Source organism: Cloeon dipterum, chromosome 1 (assembly GCF_949628265.1).
Source record: "Cloeon dipterum chromosome 1, ieCloDipt1.1, whole genome shotgun sequence".
Lineage (NCBI taxonomy): Eukaryota > Metazoa > Arthropoda > Insecta > Ephemeroptera > Baetidae > Cloeon > Cloeon dipterum.
In genome coordinates this window covers 7,111,530-7,131,823 of record NC_088786.1, presented here as the reverse complement: position 1 = coordinate 7,131,823, position 20,294 = coordinate 7,111,530, and the positions used below count along the sequence as shown (strand labels likewise).

General features: G+C 37.1%; 1 protein-coding gene and 2 long non-coding RNA genes across 3 annotated transcripts; all 3 read right to left on the bottom strand.

Moving 5' to 3' along the window:
* Positions 1-144: 144 nt before the first annotated feature.
* Positions 145-1,073, bottom strand: LOC135947910 (uncharacterized). The gene is made up of 2 exons (XR_010575738.1): positions 759-1,073; positions 145-314 (listed from the first exon to the last, which is right to left on the bottom strand). It is a non-coding gene; the product is annotated as an uncharacterized LOC135947910 (long non-coding RNA).
* A 1,158-nt stretch (positions 1,074-2,231) lies between these two features.
* On the bottom strand, positions 2,232-7,297 carry LOC135936440 (uncharacterized). Its single transcript, XM_065479252.1, has 4 exons — positions 7,176-7,297; positions 3,387-3,536; positions 3,194-3,316; positions 2,232-2,904 (listed from the first exon to the last, which is right to left on the bottom strand). Exons 1-4 carry the CDS (start codon positions 7,240-7,242, stop codon positions 2,666-2,668), a joined length of 579 nt encoding a protein of 192 aa, XP_065335324.1. The 5' UTR covers positions 7,243-7,297; the 3' UTR covers positions 2,232-2,665.
* Positions 7,298-14,614: 7,317 nt separating this feature from the next.
* Positions 14,615-16,457, bottom strand: LOC135933923 (uncharacterized). The gene is made up of 3 exons (XR_010574037.1): positions 16,356-16,457; positions 15,322-15,480; positions 14,615-15,270 (listed from the first exon to the last, which is right to left on the bottom strand). It is a non-coding gene; the product is annotated as an uncharacterized LOC135933923 (long non-coding RNA).
* Between the last annotated feature and the right edge of the window lie 3,837 nt (positions 16,458-20,294).

Here is a 20,294-nt window from a genome sequence, read left to right as displayed (position 1 = left end):
AATATCATTTTAAGATCAACATAAAGTGCGACAAAAATTATTTCTAATATGTTCTTAATATTAACCTCGGATTGTTCCTAGAATATACCAAAATCGTTTATTATTGCGATTCATCTGGAATTATTTAAAAAATTACAAACTTCATTAAATGTAAAAAATATGCAAACTTTATTAGTTTTTAACCATATCACATATTACAGCTACAAAATTTTTTATTATACGATGCCAGCATCGCCGATCTTGAAGCCCAAACTGCAGAACTTTAACGGTTACATCTTTTTCAGTCGTGCAAAATATCTGCGGATGGCTTGAAGCTAAAAAAAAGGGGAAGCGACTCATAGAAAAATATAAATAAAAGCTTATTTCAATTAGTTTTGCTTGGAAAATGGAAGGTTCAAGTATTAAAAGTGCATGCATAATATTTTTCCATTTTCCTTGCAAAGCCAATTGAATCAGAATGTGTAATAAAGCATGCCATTCTAAATTCTCGTAAGCGTAAAAGAAAAAATGTCACCGGTGATTTACATGGAAAAATTACATTTTTCCTCACCGATTTACAGTTTCCGCCACCCAAACTTATTTATGGGGTTCTAATTAATAACTTAAGGACTGGCGAGAATCCCATATATCAAAATATTGGTGGCGAAAACTGCATAAGTAGCGGCGAAAAGTGTAATTTTACCATAAAACCGTTGGATGTCAAAGTTGCGCGATCTATTCTAATTTCTTTGGACGCTAATCTATAAAATGGGACTTACCCTGTTAACCGCAAGATCCAGGCCATCCGTCCGAGTCCGCGGGACGTCCGTGTTGTCCCATACTGGCGGCGTCCGGCGTCCTGCGTCCGTTAATAACTTTGATTTGAACGGCGGTTGACCGTTGACGCGTTAGACAAAGAGAGCGAAGCAGGATTTTGTAAGTCTCTTGCTGCTGCTGCTCGCTAGTCCTGCTGCCACCGCCCGTCGCCCCTCCCCCGCTCCACAACAGAGGCAGGCAGCAGGCATTCCATGCAAGTGCGTGCATGCATGTGCAGCCGCCGCAACCACGCGCACACTAAAATCGCCCTTTTAACCCTTTTTGTCCTTCTGACCTTTCTTTCAAATTTGCCCGGTTGTCGGTAGCATTAATTAAGACTCTTTGTGTTAAGAAATTAATTTATTCAATCGCATTTATGATTTTTACCCTTTTTAATCTGGGCAGATTCTTTGAAAAATAAAGGCATCATAATTTTTTGTTAAGATAATGAAAAATTTGTTAGGTTTTAATATAAAAATTGAATCCATCGCATTAATTAAAAAAATATTTGCGAGAAAAAATATTTTTTGTGATAACGATTTCAAAATATTTAACAATATGGCAGTTCATTTTCTTGATTAAATTATGTTTCGTACTTATTTTTGTGTTTTTAATTGTAAGAAAAATATAAGTTCTTCTCTTTTCGGGTTTTTAAAGAATATTCTAGGAATATTAAAAAAATATTTAGAATTAATCTCAGAATGATCCATAGAATAATCTGGGGATATTCTATTAACTATATTCAAATTTCCCCTTTGGGATTATTTTAGGGATATTCTTGTAAATTAATCTCTAGATTGACTTTAAAACATTTTAAGATTAATCTGGATTCATTCTAAGAAAATTCCAAAAATTATTTTTTTGGATTAATCTCAGAATGATCTAAAGAATAATCTAAGGATATATTTTTTAGATTAATCTCTAGATTGATCTTAAACATTCTTAGGTTAATCTCAATTAATACAGGATTAATCCTGGATCAATTTTTTGGATTAATTTTTTCTGGTAAATTTTGATTAATCTAAGATTATTCCGGATATTCCTGGGTTATATTTTTTTATGCGGGAACTATCTAGAGTTAAAATTTGATTTAATTTAATTTAAAAGTCCAAAATTTATCCTAATTCGTGGTGAATTTATTTTAATACAATCCCTTTGACAAAACAAATATCAAATACTCGAATATTTGCAATTTTTAAAGGTTTTTGGAGCAATTTATTGTTAAAAGTGGCTTTTCAAATTTCAAGAATATCGAAAATTTCATTTCCAAAATTATCAAAACATTGACAGTTTCATCTTTTTTGTTTATTTTTCGAACATTATTTCTTCACAAATATGTATTGTGCTCAAGAGTAAATTAATTAGAGCCAACAATCAGGAGCCACACAAGTCCAAGGATTTCTCTGTATAGCAAGGAGGAATAAAAGCACGTCAAGTAGTGGTAAAACCACATACACAAATAAATGTTGATAAGAGAGTATTTAATTATTTATTAACTTACATAGAAATTTGATTACATTACCATTGAGCTTAGTTGACAATCACATTCATTTTAATTATGCTGACTCAGGTAAATAGACCTGCAGCCCCCCAAACTATTTTTCACTGACCCTTTTGAAGCCACGTTTGAATTTAATGGCTCGAAAAGGGCCGGCGCACCCAAGAAAATAATTCATCGGTGCGTTCCTCTTATTCTTTTCACTCGCGTCTCTTTTTGTATTCTGCAGGGGTGAATAATTCACATGGGGTGGCTGCATCATTCAGCAGCAGGGCGGGTGGCACGGAGCGAGCACGTATCCGTGCAAAATAATAAATAAGGCAAATAAGAAAGGGACGCACACTAGAGCGGACGACGAACGGACGGGGGTGGCTATCTGGTGAGCAGGGTGAGCACCCCCACGACGGCCAGCAGCAGCAGTGGAGCCGCCTGGTGGAGGGATGGTGGGCCCGCGTTGCAGGGGAAGACGAGCGAGCCCGAAGTTCCGGGCTGCGTCTCGCACGCGCACACCTCGATCCGCCGGCCGCCTCGGTTTTGCACTTTGCAGCCGCTCGTCATCGGCCACTTGCTGTCCACTGTCACCTTCGTGCACAAATACGTCACGTTCTCCACTGCAAAATTTAAAACAAATTTAAAACCAGTTGCTTAGTTTTGAAGAGGATACAAAGAAATGGAAAAACTGTCATATACAATATTTTGTGATTTCGATCAACGTAATTTACAAGAAAAATGTATATTTAAACTAACGATTTCCATGTTTGAAAAAAATATTATGATGCTAAATGATTACTGCTTCTCTAACATGCATATTTGTGATCATCAAAAATTCCAAATGCTAAAAAATAAATATAAAATACACTAACGATTAAATTTATTTATGGTGATTTAATTTTAACTTACAGAAATTGTTATACTCAAATGTCCACTTCGCACAGACTTCTCCTTTGGAAAGCTCACAAGTGGTTCTAGTTCTCAACTCTGAGTCAACCCACATGTTTGTTAAGTTGGGTGGAGTGCCGTCATCTAAAAATACATATTTGTTTTTATTCTCATTGTCACCGCGTTTCGCACGTAGGCAAAGAGCGCATCCTACATGTGTAAACAAGAGGGTCCTGGCAGACGGAGGGAGAATTGGGTATCTCCTCGCAGGTTGCGTTGTTCACGATGGTTTCATTGGTGAATGTGGGGCCGAGCCACGTGAACTCGAAACAGTACGCCTTCAACGCGCTTTGACCGTTAACCCCTGGAAAATATAAATCAATTTAGAGATAATCCAAAACTGCTGTATATAGATAAAGAAAATAATCATAAACTATGGTAGTGAGTCATATAGTCAGAAATACATATTGAAAAAAATTCAACAAGCACCAAATACATAAATAGTATATCTTAGAACAAAACATTTTCTTTGTTAATTAAAGTACAGATGGTTTGAGAAAGTAATTTTTGCAATCCTTGCGTTTCATTTTAAATACGATTAATTGTAAGATGATACATGAATTTGCCAATTATTCTCTACATCCTCATGAGGAGTTAAAGCCGAAATTCCCCAAAGGGAGGGTTTAAATAATTTCTTAGAAAAGTTCATTTAGCAAGATTTTCGTTAAATGAAGAGCTCTGTCTCTCCCTAATTGTAATTTTATATTTATTTTCAACCAAAATTTGGCACATCATATAATTGTTTGTAACATGAGAAGTAATACAATCAGTCATTGTAATTTATTTCGGCAAATTATTATTATTAGCAAATTACTAATTAAATTATGAAAAATTTATTTTATTTGCAAGTCCTTTGTGTTGACTATTCACCTTTTTGAAGGAAAATTTATCTCATAATACGCACACAGTTGGATAAATTAAAAAAAATGAATTTAAATAAATTAAAATATTCAATGATAATAAAAGAGATAAACTTGTAAACTATTTGGTGAAATCTAAAAATTCAACATTTAATGGGTCCTAAATTGGTTTTTGAAAACTTTTAAGATAATTATTTAAACTATCAACATAATATGGTAGAAACTCTTTATTTTTTCCTCTCTTTACAAGAAAAAAATTTAGGATTTTGATTGTATTTTATTTAAAGATAATATATTATTGTTTTCATTTTTTAAACTATATATTAGCAAAGTCAAAGAGAATATAAAGACGGTAGATTTAATTCATTTTGATTTCTATATCATTTTAGTTTTAATTTATATAAAAAAAGAAGAATAGTATGAAAAAACAGTCATTATCACGGTGGTTTTTGAATAATTATAAAATTTTCTAGACCAGATGCGGTTAGCAAATAAAAATTGTACTCTTGAACTTTTCATTATAATCGTTAAAACTGATTCAATTTCATATGATTAAACAAAATAGCTGAAAAGAAAAATAAAAAATTAATATTTATGTCCTATTATACCGAATATTGAATATTCCAGGCTGGGATGAGCGACTTTTGAAAGCGAAAAAGCAATTATTTTTTAATCAATACCCTTTTTAATTACTTTAATTCCGCTCTCAATTTTATATCTATCACTCCAGCCAAAAGCGATTATAAGCTCAGCACGCAGGCTTAATAATTTCCAGCTTTTTTAGGCCAGCGCTGGAGTGCGGCGTCACGTTCTTCCATAAATTGGTTCATTAACGAGCGATTAAGGCGGCGATCCTATTCCCGAATTGCGACAAAGGGCGTGGACGTTTGCTTTGAAAATCGGTGTTACGCGAGGCCTCGTGTGTGTGGAGGTGCCAGACCAGGGTCAAGGGTCACGGCAGCTCCTTGTGGCCCCATTATGTGATAATGAGGCGCCGCGCGCTGCCTCGGTGACTCGACAAAAGAATTATTATATAATGCAGATCAAATCGAGCGTGCGATGAGGCAACGCGCCGGCTCTTTTTTCCTTCATTGTTGTGCCACGCGGATCTATTCTTGTCCTGAGAACAAACAACACACAAGCAGCGTAGATCAATCAGTGCTGCCCTCCCATATACCATATTTGACGCCACCCACAAGCGCAAACATTTCCGAATGTCCGGATAAGATTGAATTTCTCTGATAGGATTTCTAGAAAAAAAAACTCGATGCAGTGTGTGCTTATGTAATGATCGATCTCTTGTTATCAAATAACGTAGTAATCAATGAATAGGAGTGTAAAATTTAGACAATTCCGCTAATTTATTTGAGCTTTCATTATGTTTCAAGAATCATGCAATATTGATCTATTTGAACAATTCTTAAAGTCGTCTAAAAACAATCTAAATCCCTCTAAATTGGCTGAAACTCTAACAATTATTTGCTACACATGACAGGAAATTTAATTCACTTTTTATTTTTAAATGAGCTTTTCAGTCCAGTTTAATTTGTACAGCTTTTTATTTTAAACACAGTTATAGGTTTTGTTGCAACTTTTAAACAGAATTTACACTTGAAAAACAGGCTTAACTCCGTATATTCTTTAGGGTTCAAAAATATTGTTTGGACTCTCAATTCACGAGATTAGATTTTTTCATTTTTATAGTATTTTATCATTTTCGTTCGTTTTGAAGGTAAAGAAAGAGAAGCGTTGAAAAAGCTCAAAGAATGTTCAATGTTTTACCATAAGTGAAAGGAAATATTGCAATTCATTTCCGTGAGACATTTTTCAAGTTGAGACACAGAAAGATTCAAACAAATGCAAATTTGTGTTTGAAATAAAGTTTTTTTTTTAAAAAAAAAAGTTCGTGCTTTTATGACACAGTACTAGAACTTGACATTTGAACAAGAAAGGGAGCTCACATCCCTAACAATAAGAAATCAAATAAGTCTGTAAAATTAAATATGGTTATTTTATTTATTTCAAATGGTGGTCAAATTTGGCCACTTTGATTTTATAATTTGGTTTATTGTTGGAAATTCGTGAGGATTATGAAGAATTTTAGCCAAAGTGGTAAATTTGTAAGAAAGAGGAAATAAATTCAATTGCTTATTCTTTCAAATGATTGTTTAAAACATATTTAAATACTCAGATAAAATTAAAAAAATCCAGTTTTTGTGATTTTAAAATTATCTACATTTTAAAGGGTTTTTTATCAAATGAATGAAGATAATACATATTTTAACCGTTTTACTAGCATAGTTTTGGCTTTGAATCAATTTTGTTTTCAAAACACTGTGTAAAAGTAATATTGCTCCGCAGGGTAAAATCCAGTGCAAATTTGCGGAAGAACTTTAGAATGAATAAATTTTATTATCCGTGATATTGTTTTATTCTCAGTTTAAAATATAGTTTTTTGAGAAAAAGGAATTGTTAATATAATAGAGACTACATTATAAATAAAAATTATCATTATCCGGAAAATAAAAGAAATTATTTTCCTGGAGATCCAGTCAGTATCAAGATTAAAATTATTTAGGATTACATTTTGGTCGTATTTTTAACCATTTTGAGTAAATAGAATGAAATTCTAAGAAAATGTAATGCAAAGAACTAAAAATATTAATATATAATAATTGCTATTTTATGGTTAGTAGCGGTTAGTACTGTTAATAAAATAATTTGTTTGTGCCTCATTGTAGGAAACGATTTGCTATACATGGCGTGCTGTCTGAGTGAGCGCCTACGTCACCGCGTATACAAAAGACATTTTTACGACTGCAGAAAGAGCGATGAGTAACAGCATTTTCACATAATTGACGTTGCGTGGGCTTGCGGCTGCTACTGCTGCTGCTGAACGCAACTAAAAAAACATCCTCTATATATTTAGAATAAACACATAAACACTGTTTGCAAAGCAGCTCTCTCGTCTTTTTACGACGGCAGTAAAAATTCTCGCACGAATCAACCACGCCAATTGTAATTAGTACAAATCAGCAGCCTTGGCTTACTTTTGCACCTTAAATAAATGTTTTTGCACCTACCGTAACAAATGCACGCGATGCAAAACACCCACGCAACCGCGGATTTCACCCAGGTAACGCAGTTCATTTTCGGAATCCTTATTGAATTTCGCACAGATCGACACTGAACTCGCTCTGATCGGTCTTCGTTGCATTGAAATATTGATAAGATAATACGAATGCTTTCTGGTTAAAAGATAATAAATGCTTACGTATCACGGCTGTTTGCGTGAATTGAGAGATAGCCGAAAGGTCGGTGCAGACAATAAACTAAAGACATTTAGCGATGTGAGTGTACAGATAATGACGCACAATTTTGCAACAAATTCCAAACGAAAATTTTGTATGAGGAAAATTTTGTTACTCTGATAAAATAACGTTCTTTGTGGTGGATTATATGTACAGAAAAATTCTAAAAAATAGTTTTTATTGTTTAAATAATTTAAAAATGTGACAGGAGACAGGAGCTAAAATTTGCCAAGAGTTGCTTAAATTTCTGAAAAAAACTGGCTTCAAAAAGCTTTGCATGCTAATCAGATGAAGAGCTCTATCTTAAAAATTATTATTTATTTCACAAGCAGGGACTTTCCCTCTTAATTTTCAAACCATTTGATAGATCGCAACAAGAGAAATCGAAACGAGGAAAAAATCTTTGAAAAACACCTTTCAATTTTTCAAGAAATTGTGCTAAAATCACCTAAATTCTAAAATTTAATTATTTTTTGTCCTGATTTGATTTCTGTTCATTGTAAAAATGAACTCTGGTGCAAAATCCACAAACAACTGCAGACTCATTTTGCTAGAGCAAGCAATGGAAAATTTTATTTTAATTTTGGTCTGTGATATATAATTTTGTAATGTATATATAGTTTATTTGATATTTAACGGGAAGGCAAAAAATATTGTGATATTGGATGTTTCGAGTTGCATGAGAATATCTGTAGCAATTAGCAATGAAGGTGGAGTACTTGATCTCAAATTTATTTCGATTCGTTGATAAAATCAAAGAAAACGGAATTGCTGGACAAAAAACAAGTATTTTCTTTTCAAAAAGGGTTTGGTAAGACTCTAGGAAAAATGAAAATGTATTTAAAATTTAACTGATAAACGCGATACAAAATCTGCCTAAATAAAGTACGCTAACGGGAAAATTCCGAAGACACAAATTGATATTTGTCTGTTTTCTTTAATCTTGAAAACTGAGGGCAATATTAACAAGTGCAATATGCAATAAAATATTTAATTTGTTATTTTACAGTCGCACTCATATATAACAATTAGGCGTGTTGGAGACCGAGAACACACGGGCTTGTGATGAGAAGTGAGAATTCCGTATATATGGGAGACGGGTTATTACCTGCACCATCTACATGAAAGTAACGGAACTTAAAGAGACTTTGCCAGCCAACGCTGCACTGCTTGCTTGCGCGAACTGACGGACGATGCAGAAACTCGAGATGTTAACGTTTGGTCCAAAAACTTGATTGCATTATTTAATATAATCACACTATATATCATTAAAAATTACAAATGAACGCATATGTGTTACAATTGCAACTATATAAGGATGAATTAAATAAAAAAAGTATTAAAGAATTTTAAGAATTCAATTTGTAATTATGGTTGCTTGTAAAATTGGAAAAGTTCAATAAGAAATTTTTTACACATTTTTCATAGAAAAAAATACTATATCTAGTAGGGTTGGGTATATCAACGTTGATATATCAAATTCTGATATTTTTCGGTTGATATATCAATTTTTTGATATTTTAAATATCATATCAATATCAGATATTTGATATCGATTTTTGAGCTTGTACCCAACCCTAATATCTACCTAGAAGCAATCGTTATTAAATTTTATTTAAAAAGTACGCCAATATCCTTGATTATTTAGTTGACTTTTTATTACCATTTTTTGTAAATTTTTAAACTTGACCATATATCTTTCAAAAATTAAAATAATAAATTTTAAATAAAATGTGGTGAATGTTCAAATTAATAACTAGTACATACTTTTCAAAAGATAGTGTACTCTCATGAAAATGTTCTCCTTTTAGTATCAGCTTTCTGCCTTATTACTCCGTGCTGTATACTATTATGAAGTTTCGCCCGCCGCAAAGACGCATCTCCCATATAAATAACTAACATAGGAGCGTCAATGAAATATTCAGGAGTGCGGTGCGTGCGACGGTGATTAATCAGGCATCGCTCGCTCTCCTGCTTGCTTGTCTCTGCTGCGGGGCTGCTTGTCCTTTATTGATAATAAACGAGCGGGCTGCTGCGGCCGTCGATGGGCCTGATTGGATCGAGGCACTGTGCAAGGAACACGAGAGCCGAAATTCCAATCGGGAGACGACGAGAGAAGCACAAAAATTAAACAAGTCTTGGAAGTGGGCTTTTGCGGGGATGACACCCTCTCTGAGAATGCTTTCCCGGCGCAGAAATTAAATTCTCTTGTTAGATGGTAATTGGGAATTGATTGGATCGGTTTTATTACGTAGATAGAAGTATTGCGAAATAAATTTTATAGACCTGGAGATGGCATTTGCAAAGTAATGAATTAATAAAAATGCTGTCAAGTAGAATCCAAGATAAGAAAAAAGTAAATGTATTTACTATCGCTGATTTATGTTAAAAGGGCTTTAATTTAAGTTTAAATGGAGCCCTTTGACCTCTTATTGTACTAATTATTCTTAAATGCAAATCAGATCTTGTTTGTCCTCAAAAAATAGATAATTATTGCATTAAACATTTGTAGGATATCTGAAAACTAAAACTATCTTTTGTGCGTCTGATACCCATGTCTCATTTATACACAAAATGAGCACGAATCAAGCATTTTTTACGATTATTTATCCTGTTTCATTGAATAATACAAAATGTTATAAATCCTAACTGCCATTTTCAAACATATACACGAGTTTTATAAGCCTTTAGTGTTCAAAGCCACCAACAGATTGCGCCACAGTATACTTTCGTAATAAATTTAATTTTAAGGCACTCCCGCTGCAATTTCAGACTTAATCCTGCCCTGTGCATTCTTCATTTCAGATATACTTTCTTTTGACGTGCTAAACCAAATTCGGTTAAGCCAATCACCGTAATTTCGTGAAAAACTATTTTTTTGATTACAAAATCTTTTCCAACGATTCTACGGCGAATGGCTGGACTGATTTTTGTTTTCAGCACGTCAAAAGAAAACCATATCTAGTGCGGAGATTACGTCTAAAATCGCAGCGGAATTTAAGTGCCTATCCTTTTTATACGAAAGTATACGGTGGCGCCATCTGTTGGCGGCTTTGGACACTAAGGGCTTATACAACTAACTGGTGTATCGTGTCAGAGTTGCTATTCTCTTGAATTTAACTTTGCTAATTAATCAAAAACTTCAAAATTTATAAAAATAATCTAATGGTTGTGGCTTAAAACTCGTTGCGAAGTTTTCAATCATTTCCTTAAAAAATATACATGATAAAAAAGCACAGTCAGGCATGTCAGCTCTTGAACTAATTAGGGTATTACCTCTCGAACAATTATTAGGCTTGAACTGTTCCCCATTATCGAAGAAGTTTATATAATTGTAAAGTTTAAAGCCCTCTTGCCGAGATTCGCACTGCTCTCATAACAACACTTGCCCTCTTTTGTTCTACTTGTAAGGGCCGTTTAGAGCGAGGGCAGGCGTGGAAATTTGCTATTCCAGTCAGCGTCTCGCGTGCGGAGGAGCCGCCTGCAGCAAAAGGCACCGCGTCCACCGACCACGAGGGGCTAACTTGCCGCGCTTTCGCTCTCTCTCAATGTGCGAGCGAGCGTGTGTCAGCCGGCAGCAGAACGAACGAACGAACGGAACTCGCACATCAATTAATCAGTCGTGGCTCGCGTACTGACTCACTAAAAAAGCTGCTCTTCTCCTCTTGTAAAACGACGAACGCTATTTTTTACCCCCGGGAGCTAATTCCGGATGTCAAAAAAGGCCGCAAAATGAGCCACGTCGCACGCCCTCGATTCGCATTTTTTACCCTCTGTTTCTCAAAGTTGGCACAGGGATATTTAGGCGCAAACTGAAGAGGCCGGTCCAATTGGGACAATGCATAAAAATGTGCCTGGAATTTTAAAATTTCTTTCTATCGCCTTTGCGACATGCTAGAAAAAGTATTAAAAAGGCGGATGACAGAGAAATTAGTCGGAAATTGTATTTTTGCAAAATAAGTAATATTCTAGCAATCCACCTATGATTGAGAAAATTAAATGGTCCTATTTATAAACGCAAGTAACACGCTCTACAATTTTAAATTAATTGCATCCTTGGAAACAACCATAAAGTTAAAAGAAAAAATTGACGATTTGACTATTATAAAATAAAATCAAAACCGAGTAACAGTTCAATTGACCAGTTGCATAAACCCTTAGTGTTCGTAGCCGCCAACAGATGGCGCAACCACAGACTTTCTTAAAAAAATTGTTTTAAGCGGTTTTAAGGCATTTCCGCTGCGATTTCAGACTCAATGTAACTATTTTTGCATTTTACAATTAATTTGCTATTTTTGACTTGCTGATAACCAAAATCGGTTCAGCCATTCGCCGTATAAACGTAGGAAAATATTTTTTATTTCAAAAAATAGTTTTTCACGATTCTACGGCGATTGGCTGAACAAATGGTTTTCAGCATGTCAAAAAAGCATATTAATTGAAGAATTCACAGTAGCTAGATTGAGTCTGAAATCGCAGCGGAAGTGCCTTAAAATTGAAAGTCTACGGTGGCGCCATCTGTTGGCGGCTTCGAACACTTAGGGTTTATGCAACTGGTGAATTTGAGATTTTTCCAAATTTCTCAAATAAAAATTTATATTTCTTTCGCTCAATTTTTGTTCCACTCATTGTGATTTCTTTCTGACGAAATAAATCATGATTTTCGATTAGGAGATGCTGAACTGTCGCATGCAAACTTCAAAGATGATTTTCTCAAAATTTTAAACTGCAACCTAGAAAAATGTAATTTCTTTCCATTTTTTTGAAAAAATGTTTTGGTTAAATGTTAAAATATTTGTATTTAATGTTTCATTAAATAATACACTTCATTGTCCTGTTGGACTACAAAAAAGAAGGTGTAACTTTTAAACTGATTAATAACCAATTTGTAATTTTTACATTCCTGTCCTTTTCTAATTTCGTTATTAAAAACAGGATGAACCAACAGGTTTCCTAAATACTTGAATAATGCTGATTTCACGAAACTAATTTTATTTCGCCCCTAATTGTATGAATTTTATTTGATCTCGTCTTGGTTATGGTTTGTAGATTACAAATAGTGAATAATTTTTATAGCAATAACATAAATAATGATTTCCAGTGGGCAAAGAATTTATTTTTCTGAAATTTGAGGACGTATTATTAATTTTTTTTATGAGAAACAAAAAGTGATTTTAAGTAGACAAACAGTTGAAGGACCACTGAAAAGCCATCTTCATATAGGCCACATATATGTTCTTTTAACTTTATGAATTTTTGGTTAGTTATTTTATTAATTATTATTAAATTCATCAACACATTACTGCTAAACCAAATCGACATCACGTCTTTCAACATCTTATATATACATATGTATATATACACACACATTTAGCGCAATGGGGAACCTTTGAATTTTAATTAATTTTCAAGGTTGTCTATCATTTGTAATTGTGCTATGAATATTAAAGAATGTTGCGGAATTGGCATTGGGTCGTAATTGATCGAAAATTTTAAAGTATAAATATTTCAATTGTTAAACTTTTAAAACCTCTCTATCCAAATTCAAGAATGAAGGGCTTAAGGAGAAGTCTTAAAGTCAGCTAAGCTCCAATCAACTTGTATTCAACTTGTAGCAACAAAAAACGATATTATTTACCATCAATCTGGCGCATGAGAAGTTGGCTGGCAGCAACAGCTTCTTTCATTCGCGTAGAGTGATGAGCTTTTGACGGCTACGAGAACAGCTGCACCGGTGTCGAGCAGGTTGCATAAACTTCCTACCAAGTGCATCCTATCAGGGAGGTGCAAATTAAGGGAAAGTGGGGCACGTCGGCTGCTTTATCGCATCGACAAAGCGGCAGGCAAGGCAGGAAGCAAAGCCAATTAAGGCAGCGAGCACCTCGACGGTCGACGCACAGATAAATGCGCTCGCTCGCTGGAGGTGTCGCCTGCCACGCGGCCTCCGAGAATTGCGTGCCTGCGATTTTGCGTGCTGGCTGCAGCTGCCGGTTATTATCTCCTTTGACGACGACGATTTTCGACAATAATGCGCTGCTCGCTCGCTCGCTCGATCTCTCTGCGGCTTCAGCGTACAGCGTACGTGGAATTAGCCGAATGTTGCTGCTGCTTTGTCTCAGCGACGAGTCGAAATCGCTTCGAGCAGTTTGCTTTCCATCTCCTGCAGCGGCAAACTTGATTAATTTCCTCGCTTTAAACGGCTTTTCAACTTCTAATTGGAATGGAAATTCGGGGCTGCAGCTCAACTCTTTCCGCTGCTGCTGCATCATCGGAGAGTTTAGTTCTGCGGTGACAGCTTCTTTATCACGCTCGAGATGGTATACTATGTGATTAATTTTATTACATATTAATTGACTTAATTAAAACTCGGAGGAGTAATTTTAGAGGGAAAACAATCAAAAAGCACCATTGCAGACCACACAAATATTGCGCATATATTTTTAAATTGATTTATTCAACATTAGCAATAATTGTCAGTTTTAAATTTAATGATTTTCTGCCTATATATCTTTAAAAGCAGTAAAATCAACCTAGCATCTTTTAATACTTTTAATTTACCAATCAAATATTAAAATACAACATATTAATTGCTAAATTTTTATCATAAAATGATAGGAAAATGCATCAATTTATTTAGTGCACTACCACTTCTTACTCAGCTATATAATCGAGAGTGCAATAATGAAATTAGTACATTAAAATTCAAGAAAAAAATAATTATTGATTTAATTTACTGTTCAAATCTGTACAAAAAATTAATTGAAGAGCTCGTAATTTCCAAAATTAATGTTGTCTAAAACGGAAGAGGTCCTAAATAGTTAGTTAAAACGTCTTAAATACATATTGAGTTCTTTAATCTTGTGTTTGAAAATTCGCGAGCGCATATTCTTCGTTATAAAACATGAGCTGGTTATAGCAAAATAAATAAAACGTTGAAACCTTAGAAACTAATAAACGCGTTAGTTATTTTTGCAAATCTCTAATTTTGATCTTTAAACTATAAAAATTGGTTTGGAAACCATCTAAGCTCGTATAATTTTATCGTAAAAAATAAAAATTCCATGCTACGAATTTAACAGTCCTGTCTAAAAAGAACATGACACAGTCATGCAATTTTTTAATTAATTTATTCTGTAAGCAGATGGATATGCACCAGAAACGTTGATGAATAGCATGAAGGTGAAAAAAATAATTAACAATTGTACCGCAAAAGCTACATTGCAGCCATTAAGCATAAAACGTTCATTTATAATTTTCTCTTTATTTCAACACAGTTTGCGTTTCAAACTAAACATGAGGTAAGCTGCATATGTAAATGAGTAACAATTCTTTTAAAAGTCGGACACAAAACACGGAAAGAGAAAATTAGCCAGCGGGAGGCATTAATTTTCGTGTGTAACGAGCTTTTATTCACAGAGTGCATTTCATTGGCAGACAATGCGGGTGCGCCTCGGCTGCTTGTCGGTCGGCTGGCTGCATGCAGATATAATATGGGTATTACTCGACGTACACATACACACACACACACACACACACACACACTCGCGCACGGGGAACCCTCGCCAATATAATGGCGGCTTGATTGCTAATAACACACTTGTCAGCACAACACACTGCATTATAGATTATGCAGAGGCAGTCGAGTCCCTTCCTTCCTTCCTCGCCGGCCGCTGCAGAGAATGCAAATCGGGTGCACACACGCGCGCGCGGCGGACACATCCACGCCGGCTCGTGTGCATAATCGGGCCAAATTGTATGCACGAGGCCAAATTGATTTCTGCGCACCGATTTGCATTTTAAATTGCGTTTAATTCCGCTGCTTGTACTGGCACAGGAACATGAAGTAGGTGAACGAGATTTCTAAAATCTGAGAGACAAAGATGCAAATGAGATTTTCTGCTGGCGTATATTACTTTACCACTTTGATGGTTTCCAAGGAGAGCGGAAAGTTGAAGGAGCCGATTTTGAAAGCGAGCGGCTCATCGGCTCGCAGACCGATCATTTTGACGAATAAATAGTTGTCCTGGTCAAAGTTCCACCAGGCAGTCCCAAAGGAGGACGACTTTATCTTCTGAGACTTGAAAATGTTTAAGAAGAATTAATTACAAACTCATTGTCAATTACAAACTTAATGTCATGGTTCTTCTGTGATAATAATGAAAATGATCACTTCCCTGACCTATCAAAAATCTCAAAAATGATATTTAAATTTACTCGTACGTTTACTAGAGAAAGCATTCTCAAATAATACAATAAAACAAAAAATCTAGAAATTAAATTTTTAGCAGACATTGGAATTAACTGAAATATATGAGCTTATTGAAGGCTCTTCTTAACGTGGAGGATGATTAAATGAGAGGAAAGAGGAAAAAAATTAAAAACCGCATTCTCTCACTGTGCAGCAGCTGTTTATACGTCCTCTCGGACCGGGAAGGGCGCGCACTGCACTAGCACGAATGATGAAACCCGGGTCCCAATAACACCGCGAACGGATAACATGGGCGCACCAGGCCGCACAGGGACCCAGCCCACTCAAGGGCAACTTGCCTCCACACCGAGGACTGCATTGAAACGCTAGACATTCGTCCCGTGAAGCCAAATCACGCACGCTGGATATAAGCAAGGAAAATGTCTTCATAATGCGCGCACTATTGGATAGCTCGTGATACATAGAAGGTGTTGAAATCAAGTGACAAAATTAGTGACAACAACAAGTCAAACTCTGAAGTTTAACTTTTAATCGGACCAAATGGAATAGACTGTCACTTAAATAAACCAATGAGCCACTCGTTGGCGCTTAATATGTGAAATTAATTATTTATTTTTGCGTTTTAAAGATTCGCTACCATCCACTCTAATTCAAATTAATGTAAACATATATCTTTAAAAAATTTAATCAGATTCGATCAAAACCATTGGAAATCAAATATTTAAATTTAAAATAGTGTTTACCTCTTTAATTACTTGGCTGCCTTCGTAGCAAATAAAGGAGAAGAGGAGAGTGCTAGCTGTAATGATTTGCACCAAGGAAACCACTCTAAAGGTATCCAGATCTGCCAGCTATATGGAAAATAACGATAAAAAGACTTTAAATTGTGATTGAATATTATACCTTGGCTATATTAAAAGCCATAATGCACTGTCCAAGCAGAATGACCCACATTTCCAGAAGCAAAACGTGCGAAAAGTTGGTATTTACGAAGTCCATAAACCTTGATTTATAAATAAAAATTTTTAAAAATGGGATGGTTTTATTATTGCAAAGTTGACGTTGGTTCAAAAGACAAAAATATTTGTGAGAAAAACGATATTTGTTTTACTATTTTAAAATTGATCTAAAAGATCGCTCTGCTAATGATTTAATTTGATGTTAGATTTTTACACATTCTGTGTGTTTAGTTTTTTTATAAACTCAGATGGCTGACTAATTTATAATTAATGCTGAGCATTCATTCGACAAAAAGACCGTTGAATGAACAAAAAAACATAATTTTAAGGATTATAACGTAAGTTTAGAAGTATCTTTATACCTTTCTAAAATCGACTAACTGTCCATCAATATGTAAAAATTTAATCATTCAAAAAATCCGAAACATTGAAAAGAAAGCCTAAAATTTAAAAGCTTAAAACCGAATTCTCGCAGTCCATAATAATTATTATAATATTTTGTGTTTTTTAAATTCCATTTTAAAACTATTTTTCGAGTTTTTTTTTTAAATGTAAGTGTAACATATAAAAAGTAAATTACATAATTATGTTCAAGTGCAGCTTGTGAGCGTAAAGGAGCACATCGTGGACGCTCTTGTTGTACTCTGCATTGCTCGCCAGGGCTTCAGCGCCCCTATTTTTCCCGGTCTCGAATCTTTCAGGGTGGCTCAGGGCGGCCAAGACGTCATTCAAGTGCTTGGTCATCAGCCTGCAGGCAGTCGCCAATGACATATACAGGGAGAAGAATCCGAGCACGAGCATCAGCGACGTGAAGAGAAAAAAGGAGCTGACGCATTTGAGGCAGAGAAAGACGAAGGGAAACTCTTCGGGACGGGTCGGCAGCCAGACCGGAATCGGCAGCGGGGTTGTGGCCGAGTAAAGCCACGCGGGGAACACGTCAAGCAGGATGATGGTCAGGAAGATTGTTAACTTCTTGCTTTGCTATGCCTTCGGCTCTTCCTAGGCCAATTGCCAGTGAATAAAAGGTCTCTATTTTCGCCCAATTCCTCTTAACTAGGGAGCCTCGTAGAACACAAACACGCTCCATTCCTAGTCAGCCATAACTAACTTTATTCAGGGGTGTGTCCCAACAAACGAAAGTGGCGCCAGCGCGCGAACAACAAAGTGTTCATCAATTAGAGACATATCAATTCCTCCTGCCTTAGTTTGAACAGAACATAATTTGGCAAAATCAAACAAATGGAAAAACAAATAACCCAACTTTTGCCCCACCAAAATTTCACGCCGACATTGACTTGCACTTGATTGTACCTCACTCATTTTGCGTGACAACTTGAATTATCAGCCTCTTCTTTTATCGCAGCCTCATATCCATGCCGTTATTTCATCACATAGTCTTTGAACCTTGCGGGCAACCTCACGTCTCTATTTGGACGAACTCGAAGCTCTCGTACCGGCGTTGTCGGCTTTACCGGAGAGACCGGACCAGGCTCCGAAAGTGCGTGTTCCTCCTCCAGCCTTGGTTCAGGCAGTTTCAGCGGTACCTGAGGGGGCTCAGGATAACCCTGAGGCAGTTCCTCGTCCATACGCACGGTCCCGGTACCTGGCACCTGTCCTGTTGGCTGTAGTTTTACTTGGTCCGCATGCCTCTCGACCGTACCATGGCTCGTCTGCAACAGCACTCGCCGAGGACCCAAGGCACGTACGACCTGAGCTGGCTCCCATCTAACTTTTGGGTCCCTGTAGCTACGACAAACTGCTGCTTGCTCGGGCAGGGGTATTTTTGGCAACTGTTCCACTGCCAACATTGCTTTCTTATCTCTGATGCTCTGGCGTTGTACTAAAGCCATCTCCGGGCGCAGTCTATCGAGCACAGTCTGTGGCCTTCGGCCCAAGTTGAATTCAGCCGGGGCAACCCCAGTTGCTGCCAGCGGTGTTGAATTGTGTCCTAGTAGATAACTATCCAGTCTCTCAGGCCATTCTCTCTCCGGGACCTTTTTAAGGAACGTTTTCACAGTCTGCACCGCTCTTTCGGCAAGGCCGTTGGTCTGTGGACTGTAAGGGGGCGCGAATATCAGTTCAATAGATTGCTTCTCACAAAAATGCTGAAACTCTTGGGCCCTGAAAGCGGGACCATTATCGCACACCAACATGTCGCACAACCCTTGAATCCTAAATAATTTCCTGCAATACCTAATCACAGTCTCTGCGTCCATATTTTTGGTGGCTTCGGCGTCAATCCATCCGGACAATCCATCGGCGGCTACGATGAAGGATTTTCCTCTGGACACTTCAAAGAAATCCAGATGAACTCGTCCCCACGGGCGGTGGGGCACAGACCAAGGAATGATGGGCGCCTTTGCTGGAGCCTTATTGAATAATGCGCACGGCTGGCAGCAAGCGCTCACTCGGGCGATCTCGTCATCCATGTTTGGCCACCAGAAGAACTGCCGTGCCAGTGCTTTCATTCTGGTCTGTCCAAAATGATTACTATGCAGCAATTTCAGTACTCCGGCACGCAGACTCGTAGGAACCACTGCTCGCTCTCCAAATGACAGCACTCCATTAGTCACTCTCAATTGCGGCCACCTTTTCTTGAATTCTTCGTAGCCTATCGGCAGGCTCTCAGGGTGTTTACCTAGCAGAATGCATTTATAGACGACTTGAAGCTGCTCGTCTTTCCTTGTCTCGTCCTGGAACTGCGTCAGCGACAGTCGGTCTTTGGTTTCCACCACTTGCAGAAATGCTATTCGGCCTTCTTCGTCCTCGTCCTCGTCCTCTTCGCACGGCAGTGACAATCTGGACAGGACATCGGCATTAGCATGCAATTTTCCAGGTTTGTGGACCAGCACAAAATCAAAATCCCTCAGGAAGACGCAATACCTCTTCAATTTTGAAGGCAAGTCATCAGCCATAGGCTTGCCCTTGGCGAAGATTCCAAGCAGTGGCTTATGATCAGTCACCAGCTCGAATGGCAGTCCCCACAGGAATTTCTTCAGTTTCTTGACGGCCCATACGACAGACAATGCCTCCACCTCAATCTGTGAATAGTTTAATTCGCTTTTCTTCAGGGTTCGCGACACACACATGACAGGTACCTCCTGGCCATCTTGATCCAGCTGACTCAACACAGCTCCTACTCCGCGTTTGCTTCCATCACAGGCCAGGCGGAGCGGCTTTGCGGGGTCGAAGTACGCCAGTGCAAACCGTCTCCGAAGAACCTCCTTGACTCTGTCCCAAGCCTCTTGGCACTCAGTAGACCAGTTAAACCGGACACCCTTCTTCAATAATCTGTAGACAGGGGTCAGGATAGCTGCTTTGTTCGGAATGAACCGGTCATAGTAATTCACGTACCCGAGCCAGGCACGCAACTCATCCACGTTTTCCGGCATTCGCATATCGTCCAAGGCTTTGAGTTTCTCTGGTGTAGCTCGCACCCCCTCTGGCGTAAAGCTGTACCCGAGGAACTCCAACGCTGCAACATCGAAAACGCATTTGGTGAGCTTCACTTTCAGGCCATTGTCTTTGTAAATTTGGAGAACTGCTCGAGTTCTGTCGTATAACTCTTTCCTTGAGTCTGCCACGATCAGCACATCGTCAAAATATACCTTGACCCCAGGAATGTGCCCAATCAAAGTTTGGTTCTTTTCTTGAAAAATAGCAGGGCAGATTGACAATCCTGGGGGCAATCTCAAAAAGCGGTATCTACCTTTGTGTGTACTG

Bases quoted from the DNA above. Each gene is read 5' to 3' on its own strand.
- LOC135936440 (XM_065479252.1), bottom strand. From the start codon at position 7,242: ATGAACTGCGTTACCTGGGTGAAATCCGCGGTTGCGTGGGTGTTTTGC. The intron at 3,317-3,386 runs GTAGGATGCGCT...ATGTATTTTTAG, and splicing joins GGACCCTCTTGTTTACACAT to ATGACGGCACTCCACCCAAC. The intron at 2,905-3,193 runs GTAAGTTAAAAT...TAAATTTTGCAG, and splicing joins ATTTGAGTATAACAATTTCT to TGGAGAACGTGACGTATTTG.